This window comes from Pempheris klunzingeri, chromosome 21, assembly GCF_042242105.1.
Source record: "Pempheris klunzingeri isolate RE-2024b chromosome 21, fPemKlu1.hap1, whole genome shotgun sequence".
Lineage (NCBI taxonomy): Eukaryota > Metazoa > Chordata > Actinopteri > Acropomatiformes > Pempheridae > Pempheris > Pempheris klunzingeri.
In genome coordinates, this window is record NC_092032.1 from 12,186,736 (window position 1) to 12,205,097 (window position 18,362).

At 44.8% G+C, this 18,362-nt stretch overlaps 3 protein-coding genes across 3 annotated transcripts; 2 read left to right on the forward strand and 1 right to left on the reverse strand.

The window, feature by feature from the left end:
• Positions 1-2,611: 2,611 nt before the first annotated feature.
• On the reverse strand, positions 2,612-5,580 carry rpl21 (ribosomal protein L21). The gene is made up of 6 exons (XM_070853405.1): positions 5,533-5,580; positions 4,673-4,751; positions 4,464-4,525; positions 3,818-3,930; positions 3,133-3,283; positions 2,612-2,731 (listed from the first exon to the last, which is right to left on the reverse strand). The coding sequence occupies exons 2-6, from the start codon at positions 4,737-4,739 to the stop codon at positions 2,642-2,644; spliced, it is 483 nt and encodes a 160-aa protein (XP_070709506.1). The 5' UTR covers positions 4,740-4,751; positions 5,533-5,580; the 3' UTR covers positions 2,612-2,641.
• A 597-nt stretch (positions 5,581-6,177) lies between these two features.
• Positions 6,178-12,519, forward strand: usp12a (ubiquitin specific peptidase 12a). Its single transcript, XM_070853234.1, has 9 exons — positions 6,178-6,296; positions 7,257-7,337; positions 7,427-7,640; positions 7,761-7,996; positions 8,563-8,639; positions 9,355-9,438; positions 9,540-9,737; positions 11,412-11,490; positions 11,590-12,519. Exons 1-9 carry the CDS (start codon positions 6,249-6,251, stop codon positions 11,689-11,691), a joined length of 1,119 nt encoding a protein of 372 aa, XP_070709335.1. The 5' UTR covers positions 6,178-6,248; the 3' UTR covers positions 11,692-12,519.
• A 2,049-nt stretch (positions 12,520-14,568) lies between these two features.
• On the forward strand, positions 14,569-15,594 carry gpr12 (G protein-coupled receptor 12). Its single transcript, XM_070853258.1, has one exon. The coding sequence runs from the start codon at positions 14,569-14,571 to the stop codon at positions 15,592-15,594; it is 1,026 nt and encodes a 341-aa protein (XP_070709359.1).
• Positions 15,595-18,362: the final 2,768 nt, after the last annotated feature.

Here is an 18,362-nt window from a genome sequence, read left to right on the forward strand (position 1 = left end):
ACCATCGTCCAGAAGAGGCTCAGAACATTTATTCTGTGTGCTTTACTTCTTCTGGAAAATCCACCCCCAACATGTGTGGGAGATGTCTTTTCCTTCAAGAAAAATTCAAGTGATGCACCCACAGAAACAAAATATAATCCTTCACTGGTGGACTTCTCCCTCCTGATCTTTCACACACACACACACACACACACACACACACACACACACACACACACACACACACACACACACACACACACACACACACACACACACACACACACTTCATTCTGTCAGCTGCTGGCCCTATCTCTGTAAACTGCAGCTAATTCGTGTAAATATTGGGTAAAGTACTGAGGTGGGATGAGATAACCTATTTGTCACATAACCAGCCAGCCATTCAGCCTCCACTGATTAAACAGCACACATCAAGTGGTCCACACACACACACACACACACACACACACACACACACACACACACACGCACACACACAGACACAGAGGTATGACTGATACATGTATTTTGTTTTTACTCATTTGTGACAAAAATCTGTTAAATAACAAACCACAATAACATAGCAGGTTTCTTAGAATGATTTCACAGAAAAGAGAGAAAAGAGAAAGGAGAAAGAAAATGTTAACAAGCTGCTTTAAACAGTTAATGCAGCTGATGGCACAGATTATGTATAAAGTTACACAACGTTGTAAATGACATGTAAAATATGCCTTACATTTGAGCTGCCCAGATGTGGATTGTGAATGTCTAGAATTACTATTTTAACTAGTTAAAAGTGAGTATAATTAAATTAAAAATTGACATCTCACTCAAAAATGTAGATTTGTAATTCCTAGAATTGTTTTAACAAATCAAATATGAATTACAAATAATAAGAACCTACAGATTAAACTGTCAAAATTATAGTTGTTTTTATGCAGTTGCTTCTATATTATTCATAATATATATTTTTTTTATTGCATTTGATTTTACTTTGCACTGGAAAGCATTTTATGCTCCTCACTTAAAAGGTGATATACAAAAATAATTATTGTTAGTTTATCCCCACAATATGAAACAGTGTAAATACAGGTAGAGAAAATCACAGGGTCAGGTTATGAGGGGAATTTAGAGAAAATGCTGAATCATGCTGAACATACACGAACTAAAGTTTTGACAAGTCAGAAGTAAGCCACATCTGTAGTTGTGATGGTGCCTCAAAATATGGTTCACAGTTCAATAAAGCACAATTTAGATATTCATTAAGCCAACAAACTAACATTAATTCATTGACACTAATTTAGTACTCTACAGTAACACCAAACAGCTGAGGAGCCTGATGTTTATTTTGAGCCTGACACATATCCTGGTGCACACTGCCACCTACTGCACAGCAACAACTCCACCTGTGGCACCAACTGTATGAATGGGAGTCACTCACATGACTAATTGGGCCTGAGGTGTGTAAAACCACAGATACAACATGGCACTTGTCTAATTAACCACCTAACATACAGTTTGATTAAATAAAGCAGTTTTATTTACTCCACAAATATCATGTTTTTAAGGCTGCACCATTCAATGAGGCGCTATTTGTCTTGTTCATCGTTTGATAGACATTTCCTCACGATTCAGGCTGATGTGGTGCATCTTTGGAAAGGTCAGAATCTCCAGTAGGATTTAATCTAAGTTTCTGTGGGTGTGGACAGTGTTTTACTAGACAGCAGAGTTCAGTCTTTGTTGTCTTATAGCCTGGCAGTTTCAAATGTTGTAAAATCACACAGGTTCTTACAATTATATATAATTAGACCGCTGCGCAGACTGAAATTGGACAGAGCTAATCTGATTGTCTCCATACCATTGATAAGGATTTAAGTTGTCCAACATAAACTGACACTACAGGACAGATCATGGCTTTACTCAGAAGAAATCTTGTTTTAAACTAAATACACTGTATGTGGTTCAGCAGCTTTATTATTCTGTTCTTTAGTGGTGCAGTTGGGATGTCTCAAAGCCCTGGAAGAGTTTATTTATCTCAGTTTAATTTAAAAGGAAATAAAAACACCCACAGCAATGTCTAAAAATCAGTACATCCAGTGAGTCACCTGTGTGGGGACACTGTGGGTGTGTAGGAGTGTTGTGTCTCAGCAGGAAAAGCACAGGTGTAGATGATGGCTCAGTTCTTAAAGCATCCCAGTGATCCACAGCAATAAACCACCATTTACTATTACAGGATCCAGAAACTGAAGCAGATCGATTAGACTTGGCCTTCATTTATTCTATTTACACTTGTGCTTGATTCATTGCAACACTTTAAAATGCCTTTGGTGGAAAAGATCAACTTATTAGTAGACATGACAGAGATGCAAGTAGCCCTGGTTTAACAGATAAAACAGGAAAATAAAGTGAACACCTTTAAGCCTTTAACTGCTGCTCGTCAGTGAGCCTATTGGTCAAGGTTAATAAAGGAAGTGTACTTAGGATTGACCTTGTGGACTCAACAGCTGAACGTGTGAGGACGTAAACCGGTTATGACGTGTATGCCAGTTACTCATTTCTCTTATCAAAGGGGGAGAAATCAGCACATCGTGACACTTAAACTCAATGAACATATGACAACATGACAAGCAGGGTGTGTACAAATTTTTTATTTTGGTGAGCTTTATGCCATGAACTCGTAGGGGATGGGCTCCAGCAGCTGTGGCTCGTTTTTCTTGGTGCTGACAAAGTGAGCATCACGGGGAGGAGCAGGCTGTAGAGACAAGCAGGAAGTTTAGGTGATCACAGGACAGAAACCAAAGAAACTTTAGAATAGCAGACCATTCACATTGAAAATAAAGTTAGTGTTTACTGAATTTATAGACTATTAAGACTAAGCCAAATGTAAAATTTCCAGGCTTTTGCATGATTTTCCATAACTAAAAAGTTTTCTTGACAGACATGACATTTAAGAACATTTTACAAACATTCCAAAAACACTGGTTACATAAATAAATGTTTATGGCGATGCACAAAATTCCCAGATTTGCCCCAATGATTACAATAAATTCTCTGACTTGTCGTGTGTGAAACACACATAACTCCATAACCTATGGGTATTCTGCTCGTAAGTTACTCACAATAGAGGAAACGTCACTTTGAATGATTTCATACCTGGCGTTTCAGTTCCACCCAGCTGCCCTTCTGCTTGGCCTCCATCTTCTTGGCCTCGTTCTCTTTGACGCGCTGCAGGAAACTGTCCCTGCTCTTTGAGTGCTTCACATGCTCAATGCGCACGTTAATCCTCTTGGCCAGGATCTTGCCCCTGTGAAAGCCAAGAAACACATTAGCTCATATCCAACACAGAACACACAACAAGTAGCTTCAGCTAAGAATTCACAGTAATGTTCCTCTGCTGTCTCCTCGGTACCACCTCAGGCCAAACAGGAGTTAGACTGAGGGGCTTAAGGATCAAATACTTTTCCCCACGTGAATGACCACTCGGGACATAAACAGCCCTGGTGGCAAAGTGAAGATGGGGTCAAATCAGCGAGCAGGCATCAACATTTGAATTGTAAAAAATGTGCACTCCGTTTTTCATGATACTGATCTCATTAGTTGCAGAGACAAAAGCAAACAGACTAACCTATGAACCCCAATCAGGCTCATTATGGTTTCACTGGGTTTACTTTCTGAGAACAATAAATCATAAAACTGATCCCTTAAACCATCCTGTGTGCAAGTTATTAAATGTCAGATGCTGCAAGTTTAAAAAGTTTTTATTCCTTTTGGTGTGTGGCAGCTTCAACTTACAGAAGTGTACATGTTTAGATGTGTCACAGGAGTAAATGCCACTTACTTGACCTGCTTGTTGACAATGATGCCGACAGCATGCTGGGTGACATTGTAAACACGTCCTGTCTTGCCATGGTAGCACTTGTGAGGCATTCCTTTCTGAATGGTACCTGTGCCCTGAGAGGAAAAACACATGCGACAATGTCTTAGTGTTATACTGCAACGACTCAGTCACCTTTTCACATTAGCCACCACAGCAAGGAACCAGTGAGTGCTTCAATTCCTCCACTGTGTCAAGTCTGACAATACTGAGCAGCTCCACTTCAGACTACAACACCGATGGATAATTGTCATTTTCCACCTTGTAGTTGTCCAGCATTTGCTCTCATTTGTGACGTTTAAAATGTTCTACTGCGACTTTGACACTATCATTAATGTACACATCTCTCAGAGAAAATAGCACCTCTCTCAAAGTCTCAGTCTGGCAGTAACGTTGGTTCCCACAAACAAATCGAAATAGTCACATTTCAAGAACAATTTACTACCTCTTTAATTTTGGAAGATACAGTGGACAACCTAAGCATCAGATTACAATTCCTTTAAACAATAAATTATTGAATCATGTCATATTGTGTAACTATGTTGACATAAAGGCCTCGATTTACTGATCACCCACACAAGGATGCTAGTCATATATGCCGTTGTCTCACCTTGATGTCGACGATGTCTCCTTTCTTGTAGATGCGCATGTATGTGGACAGGGGAATTGGGCCTGCAAAGTAGATACAGCCAATTAATTCATATCGTTTTACAGGATCTTGGCTGCATAAAACCAGCATTCCTTCACACTACTGATAAAATGAGAACACACTCGAGGAGTGGTCTAATATTGATAGAAACCTAGTAAATGTGTACTCACCATGCTTGCGGAATGGCCTGCTGAACATGTACCTGGTCCCCCTCCTCTTGCCTCTGGTGTTCGTCATGATGCCTGATTACTGAGAGAAAACACTTCAGTTAAGACATTACGGAGCCTGAAGATTTTCTTCCCATGTAAACATTTCACATCTGATCACTGGATAGAAAATAACTGTCACCAAAGGGGTCTCCTTCATTCTTATTGGTCCACAAAATGGGACATGATCTCAGACATTACACCAAACTGCGGTTTAATTTCTAAAATAAAGTAATAAAGATGTACATCAAGGTGCACCATATTGGGGGAAATGGAGAAACAACCTATGAAGGCCAATCTAAGATCCAAACTAAGCTGCCAAACAAGCTAAATTGAGCTTAAAGGTTGATCCAAATTAAGCACATGCATATTGGAAGAAACAACGTGTTTTTTTATTTATTGGATTCAACAGGACATAAAAATGTTGCCAATTACACCGTGTATTACAGGATATGCTAACATGTACGCTAGCAAGAAACACAAATCAAACATAGGCTCCTCGACGTTAGACAGCATCGTACTAGCAGATTTACGGACGACCACAAAGTCACAGTTAATGTCATGTTTAGCTGTATTAAAGCGGGACGTTTGAGGAAAACACTGTTTCTACTGAAGGTTTCGCTGCCTGCTAGGCCCACATGGAGAGCCACGCTGCTGGTCCTGCTCACATTTAACCGAAAATATCTCTCTGTGGAAGCTTTTTACAGGCTACAATATCCCATAGCTTCGTAAAGGAATGGCTGTGGCGCCTATTATAATGCATTTGTGTACTAATGAAACGATAATAACGAAGAAAATAAGATTTCACGCGGAGATGATCTTACCCCCGGTCTCTACAAGATGGCGGGTACGGCGGAAAGAGAGATCTCAGGCCCCCAAACTCCGCCTTGTGAAATACAATTTAGGTAGACCGGGATATTGCCTGAAGCAAATAAATGTGACTCTAAATGGGACCCAGCAGACCCAGGATAAGCTCATTCAGGAATTACAGCAGACCGCTAACGCTTGTTCCCATAGGTGAACTGATCCTAGATCTGTTATGATCGACGACGTTTATGTGATTTGTTTACTGTTTATCTCAGTCTAGTAGCAAAAAAAGAGAACAAAATATGAACGCGGCTTCTCAAATACAACTATTGCAACGTTTTTGTTCGCATGTTTCACGATGGTGCAAATATATTATCCACGCTATTGTGGTTATACGCGTGCGCAAAACTTTAGCAAGCCTAATCTTTAATTTTACCTGATGATATTGATAGGTGCTTCATAAAAAAAACACACGACTTTCACATGACTTAATTTGACCCCCACATCGTGAGCCTTTGTGAGAAGGTTGGAGTGAGACACTAACAACCAAAAACGAGGCGATCATCTCCGCCTACCGTAATTAAAGCGAAGACGGAAGTCATTACCCGTGAATGCTCTTGTTTTCTTGAGCCGCTGCACTTTTCCGTCGCGAGCTCAGCAGAATCGCCTCACGAGGGGAGGCAGCCCAGTCTTGTCAGCGCGCGGCTGTGTGGTGGAAGATGGCGCTAGCCGAATGGAAATCCTAATGACAGTCTCCAAATTTGCCTCTTTTTGTACCATGGTGAGTGCACGGCAGCCTCATACGGGCATCAGTCGGGCTATGGGGTGGTAGGGAAACCGCGGCTGTGGTGTTATTGTCTTTTTAAACCGCGGAATTGTAAATAAAAACAGTTAATTCTGGTGTGCTAGCCAAGCAGTTTTCCGATCATAGCAAAGCAAGCAGCCACCCACTGCCTTCTCCTCACTAACAGCTGTACATGGACGCCCTGCGGTCTGGACTTCTTTTTCTACTCATAGCTGGAGGACTTATTGGGTTAATATTTACCACAGCTGCTTTGAGCACAGTGACAGTGCACCTGCTGCAGCTGGGGCTCACAGCTAACTAGCTAACGTGAAGGTAACTGAGGCTAAACCAGTGTCACAGCTCGCCAGCAGCTGGATAATCGATTACTTCAGACTAACAGAGGCGATTAACCTGCAGTGCGCGAGGGGAAGCCGTGAAAAAACATTTAATTTGGCGTGTTGGCCTTTGACAAACTACCAGATCTTATTAACACAGGCAATGACGACATGGTTTCACATTAGCTGCGCAGTTGTGGAGCCGTTCATGTCCACTCTGCACAGTTTGTTACTGTATACATAATGCATCGTACTCCTTTAACCCACACCACATCATGCGCGGGGGGTAAATGTTTCCTAAAACAGACACCGAGTCCTGTGCTAACTTCAAAAACCTCTGCTCTTCATTTTGTCTGTTCTGCCACATATAATTTTGTCATCTCAACTTTGCTGTCAGATAAAAATGATGCACCAGAAAGGTGGGAGGGAAAAATGCTTGTTTTTAAGCACTTGATCTTTTTTTTTGTTTCATCCAAGCAGCAAATCATGTTGAAAATGCCGTTTAATTTGCCAGTTGCTGACACTTAGTTGTGGCATTGGTGTGTTTTTGTCATTGTTGGGTTCAGATCACTAGCTGAGCTTGCAGTTTGTGTTAAAAAGATATATTTTGCTATATTTGCAGGGCGCCAATGCCTCTGCTCTGGAGAAAGAGATTGGATCAGAGCAGTTTCCGGTCAATGAGCACTACTTTGGCCTGGTCAATGTAAGTTGAATGATGCACTGTGCAGATTCTGCGTTTTGCATACAGTTGTACTCTGATTTCACCGTAACAACATGATGTATGGTTTTTAGTTTGGGAACACCTGCTACTGCAACTCGGTGCTGCAGGCCCTGTACTTCTGCCGACCGTTTCGGGAGAAGATCTTGGCGTACCGCAGTCAGCCGCGGCGGAAGGAAAACCTGCTCACCTGCCTGGCCGACCTGTTCCACAGTATTGCCAACCAGAAGAGGAAAGTGGGAGTCATACCACCCAAGAAGTTCATCACACGGCTACGCAAGGAGAATGGTGAGGGAGCAGAGTGTCAGATCAGCACTTTAACAGCTGCTTTAAAATCCTTTATCCCAATCACTGGAATAGCCTGAAGTACCTGTTGAACATACAGTCTTTCTGTGCTTTCTTCCTCAGAGCTGTTTGACAACTACATGCAGCAGGATGCCCACGAGTTCCTGAACTACCTGCTCAACACCATCGCAGATCTGCTTCAGGAGGAGAGGAAGCAGGAGAAGACCAATGGCCGCCTTGCCAACGGCACTTTGGACTCTCAGAACAACAACAGCAACGCCACGCCCGCTCCCACCTGGGTCCACGAGATCTTCCAAGGCACTCTGACCAATGAGACACGCTGCCTAACCTGTGAAACGGTGAGATGCCTCACTGCTGTTTTTGTGTGAGGGCGGATGTTTGAGTGGCTTACACCAAACTTCTCCTACCGTGTGTCATCAGAGTCTTGTTTAAACATGTTTTCACTCAAGTCGAGCATCGAGCAGTCCTGCCACCGATTTCAGGGATTAGCAAATAGGTGAAGCTTCTTGGCACAACAGCAGTGAACAGCTAAGGTTGCGTCACTGGATGTGCAAACAATAATTTAGGTAAATACAACAGACAGGTATGGTTTTTATTGCCATACGGCCACAGCCCTCATAGCATAGTATTAAGACATTTAAGTTTTACAATAATGATAATAACGATGATAATAATATTAATAATAATAATAACTCTAAAGCATCCAAAGCAGCCCAAAGCAAACAGAAATGGATAAATAGTTCTAAAATATAATAGGGTAAATAAATAATAAGGAAAAACATAAAGTAATAAAATTACCTTAAAGCTGACTGAAACAGATATGTTTTCTGCTGAAACATTTGTCTTGTATTTGTGTTTAGTTCCTTTTAGCTTACTTTACTCATTTTTCTTTTTTTTTTCTCAGATAAGCAGCAAAGATGAGGACTTCCTGGACCTTTCTGTGGATGTAGAACAGAATACCTCCATCACACACTGCCTCAGGTAAATTCACGGCATGTAGAAGCAGAGCTGCGTCAGGCACTGAGGAAGCAGGATTAGAAGTTGACTAGACAAAAAAGGAATCAGCAGCTTTTATGATTAATTACGAAAAATCGTTGTCTAGCAAAAATGCAAAACATTTAATGATTGCGGCTCCTTAAAAGTGAGGATTTGCCTCCTTTCTTTGTCTTAAATTATAGTGAAAACGATTTGAAGACATCACCTTGGCCTGGAATATAGGGAAGGAAGTTTTTCACAGTTTTCAGATGTTTTAACAACCAAGCGATTGATTAATTCAACCGTGAAAATCATCTGCAGCTCTAGTAAAGAATTTGCCTCCTAAATGTTGTAAATGCTACAAAAATGGACAAATGTTTGCCAGCATTACAGAAGTGGTGACATTTTGACAGGTCTCAGTTTGCCGTGTTAATGTAAAGATTTTATTTTGCTTTTATAGGAAGATTGTATAAGATGCTCGCACCAGGTGATGTTTGTTTGAGGCTGCTGGATTTTTTATTTATTTATTTTTTTCTAAAGATCAGTCACATTTTTATGCGTGACCGTTTCAGACAAGCGTGATGAAAGATGCTCTCTGTGCCATGTCCTTGATCAAACCGCGCGAGGAGAATGCAGTGTTTTGAAATCGAGTGATTCATTTGTAGACACGAGACACTTCAGATTGTGCATCGATTAATCGTCTCTTTGTGGCTCCTCTCAGAGGTTTCAGTAACACGGAGACTCTGTGCAGTGAGTACAAATACTACTGTGAAGAATGTAGAAGCAAGCAGGAGGCACACAAGAGGTCAGTATACAGTTTCAGTCTTAATGTGTGCTTTTTTTAGGCGTGTGTGTGTGTTTTGGTATTCAGATGTCGTGCCTGACGCTGTCATGTTTGCGACGTAGGATGCGTGTAAAGAAGCTGCCGATGATCTTGGCTCTGCACCTGAAGCGCTTTAAGTATATGGAGCAGCTGCAGCGCTACACCAAGCTGTCCTATCGCGTCGTCTTCCCCCTGGAGCTCCGCCTCTTCAACACCTCCGGGGACGCCACCAATCCCGAGAGGCTCTATGACCTGGTCGCCGTGGTGGTGCATTGTGGGAGGTGTGTAGGTGAACGCACAGCTAGAATATAACACCTTTTTGCAGCCGTCTCCACAGCAACCAAAGACAGGCAGAGAAATTATTGTTCTAATGATAATAATCATGCATTTTCACCTGTTGGCACAAGAATAAAGGTGCATTAGACTTTAAATCACATCAAAAACACAGACTGCATCCATCATTATTCAGCTGGACTTTCTCTCAGCGACGTCACGACCCAGCGTGAGTGGGAGTTTGTCTGTCTGTGTTTATACAAGGTGCTTCCCTGCTTTCCACACAGGGCCTGTTGGAGCAGACTCCAGCCCTTCACGACTCTGAACAGAAGTAATTTATTAAAGAAAGTGTATTAAAAGGTCAGACTTATTTGGAGTCGAGGCGGGAGTCCTGCAGATGTAAATCGTCTTGTCTGAGTGAGCGTCTCAGTCCTCTCTTCTCCCTTTGAGCTTCACTCTCATTTCAGCTCCCTCTTGCCAGGGTTATTTTCAGAGAAATTGATGTCATGATTTGAGGCTATATATCGTGTGGGACTGCAGTGATCATAATGTCTCAATAGTGCTGAAACTATACAGTGTATTGAATTCTGCTTCAACTGAGTCACGTTAACAAATATGTTTATCTATTTTTGGCCAACAAGTGCATAGAACAAGTGTAAAGAGGCCTGAGACGGTGTTCTGCCACCACAATATTTTAGAATGTATGTTGATCTTAAAAGCAAACCACTGCAATAATTATGAGTTGTAAAAAATTAGGTCTCTAAGAAGAAGTGAACCGTCATGCTTATTTCACTTGGTGTTATATTTGTGTTTAAGAGCTTCACAGCAGGTCTGCTAACGTTGCTAAGTGGTGTAAAGTGCTGATGCTCTAACTGCAGCGTCCCTAGTTTCACACCGTTTTATACAGTCCATGATTTCAAGTCCAGCTGGGGACCTTTTGTTGCACTTCATTCCCACCTTGTTTCCTGTTTGTTTACTGTATCCTGCACATAAAAACAACATAAAAAACACTTTTTAAAAAAGTAAAAGCTTCAATTAAAGAGAGCAGATTATTACTTTTCATGTAAAGCACAGATTAAGAAGTTAGAGTAATAAACTCGGATTAGTCAGGTTGAAAGCAGAAGTCTGACGTTTTAATCACATTTTTGTGCACGTGCGTCAGTTTAGGGCCTGCAGGTCACACCACAGCGATTGACCAATGCCATGAGATCCAGTTAACTAAACTGGGCCAGTATTCTCACAAAATATGCTAAATTCATACACAGGGAGGTATAGTTTTACATTTTCTTGTATTGGTCCATTGTCTGGTCTCATGCGCACACATTTCTACCGACAAGTGCGTGATGTTTGCTTTATTAAAGGCCCTGTACACCCACCCAGGTGTTTACTCTTCCTCTGGCTGATTAGACCTCTGCTGAGGTTGAAGCTGGGTGGAGCGATGCAGGAATTACATGAAGTCTCCGAACTTCATGAACAAATAAAAATGTTAAAGGTGCAACTTCTCCCACTCAAGCCGGTGTAACAAAACTAATAGGAAGAGAGGCGTCAATCACACATGCTCATACAGTAAAGCCAAAATAAGTGGAAACATGGACGTGTTGGGCCTTTAAAATCTCAGGGATATGATCATAGAGGCTAAAGTTAACTCTGTTGTGCTAATGCAGTGTTGTCTTTGTTTTCAGTGGTCCAAACCGGGGTCACTACATTGCCATTGTGAAAAGCCACGACTTCTGGTTGCTGTTTGATGACGATATTGTAGAGGTGAGTGAGTTAGTCTGTATATGCGTTTGATTCAGTATTCAGAGCAACATTGCATTTATTTCTCTAACCCTGCTGCATGTCGTCTTTCTGTTCTTGTAGAAAATTGACGCACAGGCCATAGAAGAATTCTATGGTCTCACTTCCGAAATCTCCAAGAACTCTGAGTCGGGCTACATCCTCTTTTACCAGTCCAGAGACTAAATGTGGAGCCGAGCGTTTCGCCACCGAAACCAGAAGAGATGCTCTGTTCCCTGTTTGTGGGGAGTGGCGGACCATAAACGCACCACACCACCCCACAATGCCGGCGCAGCTGTAATTCATACCTGTGCTTTTACACACTCGGCGCCAGAGCTCAGCCGTGGAAACCCTCTCCTCCCCTCCCTCGCCCGCTACGTACCAGCTGTCCCTCCTGACCTCCATGCCCCCTCCCCTCCTCATCCCCTTCACTCTGGCTGGACGCTGCTGCTGCTGCTGCCGCCGCCGCCGCCGCCGCCGCTGCTGCTGCCGGGACAACGAGACGATAATGAATGAAAACTGTGTCAAGATTGTTTTTAAAAAGACGCCGAATGAGGGTTGTACAGATGTCGGTTGGTCGTATGAGTGGCGTATTAGTTTTTGCTTTGGGTGTGGGGTCGAATGGGTATTTAATAATAATTCATATGATGTAATACCGGCCTGGTGTCTTCACCCCTCACACTGTTATGCTGCACTGGGATTTACTGAGAGTGGATCATGTTTTCGATCATGGATGTAAAGGAGGATGGGTGTGGGGTGAGCATCCCGCTGATGGGGCACACTGGGTTGTATATTTCTACAGTGTACAGGATGGTATTTGTATAAATATAACAAGAAGATAATATTATCATTGGAAAACGTTAGACCTTGAGAAGATGTATTAACACTATGGTGCACTTTTGATACCGTTTTGTAGGTGTTGGCAAGTTTAATGTGAGGGTTTGCTTAAAAAGGCCTGTTGTGAAGCGATCATTTTCTGTTTTAAAGAAAAAGAAATAAAGCCAGTAAGATTGAGGCAGGGTGTGCTCTCTTCTCTGTGTCCCACAGGTGCGCACTGATGACTCATAGAGCTCAACACCGCCTCCCAGCGGTGTTACCTGGTAGCCCACCCCCCCACCCCCTCCACCCCCCCAACACACACACACTGCAACAGGAACTATTTTTAATCCATTCAGACCCAAAAGGCAGGTGCTTTGGGAAAAAACGGAAAAAAACCATCCACGCACACAGCCGCCATAACGCTCGGTCAGCTAACTGCGGTCACACACACACATCAACAAGTCAGCTATCAGTCTGTGATCAGCAGAGGTGTCCTGGAGGCAGCGCCGCAAGGATGGAGGAGAGATGAGCCAGAGAAGATGGAGGACGGAGGAGAGGGAGGGAGGGGGGGTGGTGACACACATTAGGGTTGCTGTTAATAGCACAGACAGGACCAGAATAGCAGGGCGTCGCAGGAGGAAAGCGAGCATCCAGCATCTTCATCCAGCATCTTCATCCAGCATCTTCATCCAGCATCTTCATCCAGCATCTTCAGAACTGCAGTCAGACAGAAAAAAGAAATCACTGACACAAACAACACAGCATTTTAAACTGTTTGTCCAGGTGAGAGGGGCAGATGTTGCAACATGTAGTCATACCTGTGGAAAGAGGTCACGTTTGTTTAAAATAAGCGACCACCTGCATGTGAGCATATGGACACCTGCACACACACACACACACACACACACACACACACACACACACACACACACACACACACACACACACACACACACACACATCTGTCTTTGTCCTTGAGACAGCACGGACCAGACATTTAGCTCCATAACGGAGTTCAACCGGTCTCTGGAGGTCTGGCCCGTGTGGGACTCCTCCTTCCCTCCCCTCCATGCGCACCATCACCTCCTCCTCTTCCTCTCTCCAGCCGCTGCTCCGCTCGCTGCTCTCTGCACAGCCGCAGTCCACGGCGATGCGCCGTTAACGGCAGAGCCGCTCCGCGCTCTTTTCTTCTTCTTCTTCTTCTTCTTCTCCTCCTTCTTCTTCCTCCTCCATCATCATCATCATCATCCCCGCTCACAGGCAGAGAGGAGCAGCATCCCCCTCCCCGGGCTGCGTGTCTGTCCGCCGGCTGCACCATCCTTATTGTTAACATGGAAATACAAGGCTGTCGTTCTTCCATCTAGACGGGAAGTCTCACCTCACAGAGTCAAGGTAGGCTGGGATTATTGAGCATCATTGTCATGCATGGAAAAATGCAGCCTGTTTTTTTTTTTTCTCTCTCCCTTCACCTCTTGCATCCCTCTGCTGACGTGGAGCAGCCACTGTGTTGCTCTGATGCAAGGTGCAGAGGGGGGAAAGCAGCACCATATGGCCACCAGTGTGAGATGCATGTATAGCGTTAGGGACGGACTGTGTCTCCACGACGGGTGCGGTATCTTCTGCTGTGGAGAGCGGCGTGAATTATTGCCGGTGCCGGCGGAGGGTTATCGATAAACTCTCTTCACAAACGTGGCCTGAAATTTGCTGCAAAGCCTGCTTTGGTTTTTCTATTATCCTCTGTCATTTGCCTGCTCCATACATTAATAAATGGGTCTGTTCACGTGTGGTGTAACCTGGAGGACTCTGTTATAGAAGCCTGGGTTTAATTCCCAGAGGAAAATATCTGACCCGTTAACTGTCTAAAGCTAAAATATACATTCCTGCTGCTGCACAGTGTTTAATTATTTAAAAAGAGAGAACCAGAGTGAAAGAGGCTAGTTTCTGTTAAAGGTTAGTGTGCGTGCCTACATCACAGGCCTGCAGACTGAGTGTTATCCTGACTATGCCAGTTTATGTAGAATGAGTAACACAGGTGACTGAAAAACAACACAAATCCAGTGGCAGGCACAGGGGGGGCAGTGGGGGGGGTTAGCAAAGTCTCTACACACAGTAGAGACATGTCTCAGATTCATTTATGCTATGGTCTGTCTTCTTGGGTTTTGTGTCGTACCCATGAAAGTGTGCATGTCACCAGTGTCTGATATCATAACAGTATGTTTGTGTCAATTTCAGACGGGGGGCACAATGAGCGAAGAGCCACCGGTCACCCCCAGCTGGCTGACCCCTGACCCCACAGCATGGGCCAGCGGAGGCGGGGGACCGATGGACAACAGCACCAGCCTGGGGACGTTCCCACCAGACTCCCTCCCTCCCAGCCAGCTGCCCCTGCTGGTCAACCCCTGGGACATTGTGCTGTGCTCATCGGGGACTCTGATAGCCTGCGAGAACGCCCTGGTGGTGCTGGTGATCTGGCAGAACCCGGCACTCCGAGCTCCAATGTTCCTGCTGATTGGCAGCCTGGCGCTGGCCGACCTGCTGGCCGGCCTGGGCCTGGTGCTTCACTTCACCTGTGCCTATTTGCTTCGCTCTGACTCGGCCCAGTTGCTGACTGTGGGCCTTGTGGTGGCCTCCTTCTCCGCCTCCGTGTTCAGCCTGCTGGCCATCACTATTGACCGCTACCTGTCGCTGTACTATGCCCTCACCTACAACTCAGAACGGACAGCGGCCTTCACCTACACCATGCTCGTGCTGCTGTGGGGCCTCTCCCTGTGTCTGGGCCTGCTGCCGGTCACAGGGGTCAACTGCCTGGCCGAGGAGGCTACATGCAGCGTGGTGCGGCCACTCACAAAGAACAACATCGCTGTGCTCTCCGTCTCCTTCCTGCTGCTCTTCGGCCTCATGCTGCAACTCTACGTCCAGATCTGCAAGATTGTGATGCGCCACGCTCACCAGATCGCCCTCCAGCACCACTTCCTGGCTGCCACACCCCACTACGTCACAACGCGGAAGGGCGTGTCCACGCTGGCCATCATCCTGGGTACCTTTGCCGCCTGCTGGATGCCGTTCACCGTCTACTCTCTCATCGCCGACTACACCTACCCTCCACTCTACACCTACGCCACGCTGGTGCCTGCCACCTACAACTCTGTCATCAACCCGGTCATCTACGCTTTCAGGAACCAGGAGATCCAGAAGGCGCTGTGGCTGGTGTGCTGCGGCTGTGTGCCTGCGAGCGTGGCCCAGCGAGCACGGACCCCAAGTGATGTCTGACCAAGCAGACCCAGGTGGGAAGAGAGAGGCGCCCTGGGTCAGCTCTGCTCCTCACTGGATCTGTCTGGTGTCAAAGAGAGCAGCAGCGGGGGAGATCAGAGAAGTGGCAGAGGCCTGTGGCTTCAGCTCTGGCTGGGGATGTCACTGGCAGAGGCAGTTTGGTTAGTTATCCACAGCCCACCTGGATGGATGGCGTTTTTTTCTTTGTCACAGTCACCATAGGGCAAGATATCTCACTGTCTTCCCCCAGTACAGGCGGCCACTGCGCGGCCTGCATCCCGCCCCCTCCTGTTCAACCCGTGCCACGCCCTTCCTCTGTTCTGCAGAGAGCGCTGAGTGCATCACGTGTTTCAGGCAGCAGCTGTATATAGAATGTGCATATATTTAACAGCACCGGAGCTTTGGTTGACACGTGCTTGTTTTTCTTCAAATAGGGAGGGATTAATAATTTGCGCCCCTGTGTGTGCGTGCGTAAAAGCGCACGGCAGATTAACAAAGCAGTATGTGCGTGAGGAGAGGAGAGGAGAGGAGAGAGCGGCTAAATACGCAGGCATTTCCACATAAAGCCCGTCTGGAGCACCATCCCGGCGCTCTGCTGCTGCACTCTGAACGTGCGTCGAAAGCTAAACAGCCGCGGAGGGCTAAAAATAGACCCGGCGCTCTCTGATCCGCGCCCTGCGTCCTCCACAGACGCCGAGAGAGAAATCAAGCCGTTTCTTCTCCTCCTCCTCGCCTCTCCAACTTTCATTTGTCTCCTATTCTCTCTGGATTGTGCGTGAATGCGTTTTAGTTCATCTCACGCCTGGGAGGCCAAAGACAAAGCTCCAGGAGACCCCCACCATTAACCCCTCCTCCATTTTTTATTGTAATAAATGGAGGGACCAAACCGAATATAGGATATAGGCCTGTCGGATTATGTAACCACCTTATATCCGTCCTCTCTCAATATTTGAATGGAGATTGCTTATGACTTTTTGAATGTCTGGAGATTGCTATGTAATATTGAATTATAATTTATTTAAGAAAACCCCACACATTTCATGGCTTGGGGAAATTTCTAAAATGATAACACAAATAGCAATGTATTATCCCCAAAGGAATCCTATAGAAGGTTACAATAAAATGCCTATTGATCAAATCACTTCAAACTTAAAGACAAAACCCCTAATAGCAAAATTACATGTGATTTTGTGAGTAGAAATCTACAAAATCTGAATGTATTTCCATTTATTTGATCTTTTCTGGCTGCTAAAGAGCCTCCCACCAACCACACGGCATCTGATCTGCATGCTAGACTTCAGTGTAATTTGCATGCAACAAGCACAGATCTCCTCTTCCTCCTGAGCTCAGCGTGGTAGGCCAAAAAGGCCACTGCACGCCATGTGTCACGGCACCCTGACGTCACCACAACCCCAACAGATTTTGTTTATGTGCAATGCACCACAGTGAACCTCGCATGTATCGCATCAGTGAGCTACAATCACCACTGGATGGTCACAAGAGTGGCACCCTTTTTGAAAAATGTGGAATTCTTAAGGATATTTTGCTGTATAGTTTAATTCTTGGAGGTGTTCTGAAAGCTTTTGGACATGATTTTAGTTCAACTAAGTGTAATTAAATGGAAGCCCAAATCATGACCCCCCACCAGCTGCTCTGAGTTAGTTATCCATTGTATTCTGGTCTCAAAATTAATACGCACGCTAATTCCTGTTCCTTCAGATCGTGTCAGCAATAACTAGCCTATGAATGGTAGTTATTTTTTAGATGTGAAGCAATACTCAGACAGCAATAACATCCACGTCCCATCATGACTTCTTCCGGCAGAGTGAAGCACCATAATGGCCGCTCCGGTGGGGATGTGTTGTAGTGAACAGTGAAGTGAATAGGTGGTGGGATGATCACTCCCGGGCTGAAAAAAGTGGACGAGATCAAACGACTCCTTAGTCATGGCGACACCACTGCCTCATTCCTCTGCAATTCCTTTTTCTTCTTTGTTTGTTTTGGACCCCAAATCAGGCCTTGATCATTTCTCACGCTGGGATGAAATTGCGAACTTTTCCTTTTTTTTTTTTTTTTGTCGCCTCTGCCTTTTGTGAGCATATGAACCGTCCTGAGTGTTGTAACCTCAAGTGTCAGTGTGTGACTTGGGACTGTGTTTTCGTGCATACGGTATGAGTTGCATGGCCTCTGGGTGTGTGCATGTGTGTGTACGTGTGTGTGTTTGTGATCCAGCAGCTCAGCAGACCATAATCTGTCTGCCTTGTGTTGTCAGGGGAGAGAGCAGGGGGTGTGAAACAGGTCTGAGGAAAATAAAACTCCTGCTGACCCCCCCTGACCTTTGAGGTTAAAGCTGCCAGTCTTCCTGTCAATTCTGAGAGAAGTGGCCTCGTTTCGTGTTTGTAGAGCTTTTTGAAGAGAGATAGGACTAGGATGCGGAAGCTCCAGCACTTCAAGCCAAAGTGAAAAGAGACTCTGAATGAACTGGGATCCTAGTCCTGCTGTGTGTTTTCTGTCTCCTCTTTATCACTAATACTCTACTCTACTTTAAATCAATCTAGTCTGGTCGAGGCAGGTGTCCGCTAAGTGACCTCTGAATGATTCTATGAGCTAAAAATGGCCACTTCCACATACAAAGATAATGCTGCTTCTTTCCGTCCTTGCTGCTTCTCTTCACTCACGCAGATGGAGGCTTATCCTCAACAAAAAAAAGAAAAAAAAAACAGGAGGATGAGTAAGGAAAGCAGAGAGAACAGCATTTTCTGAGCATT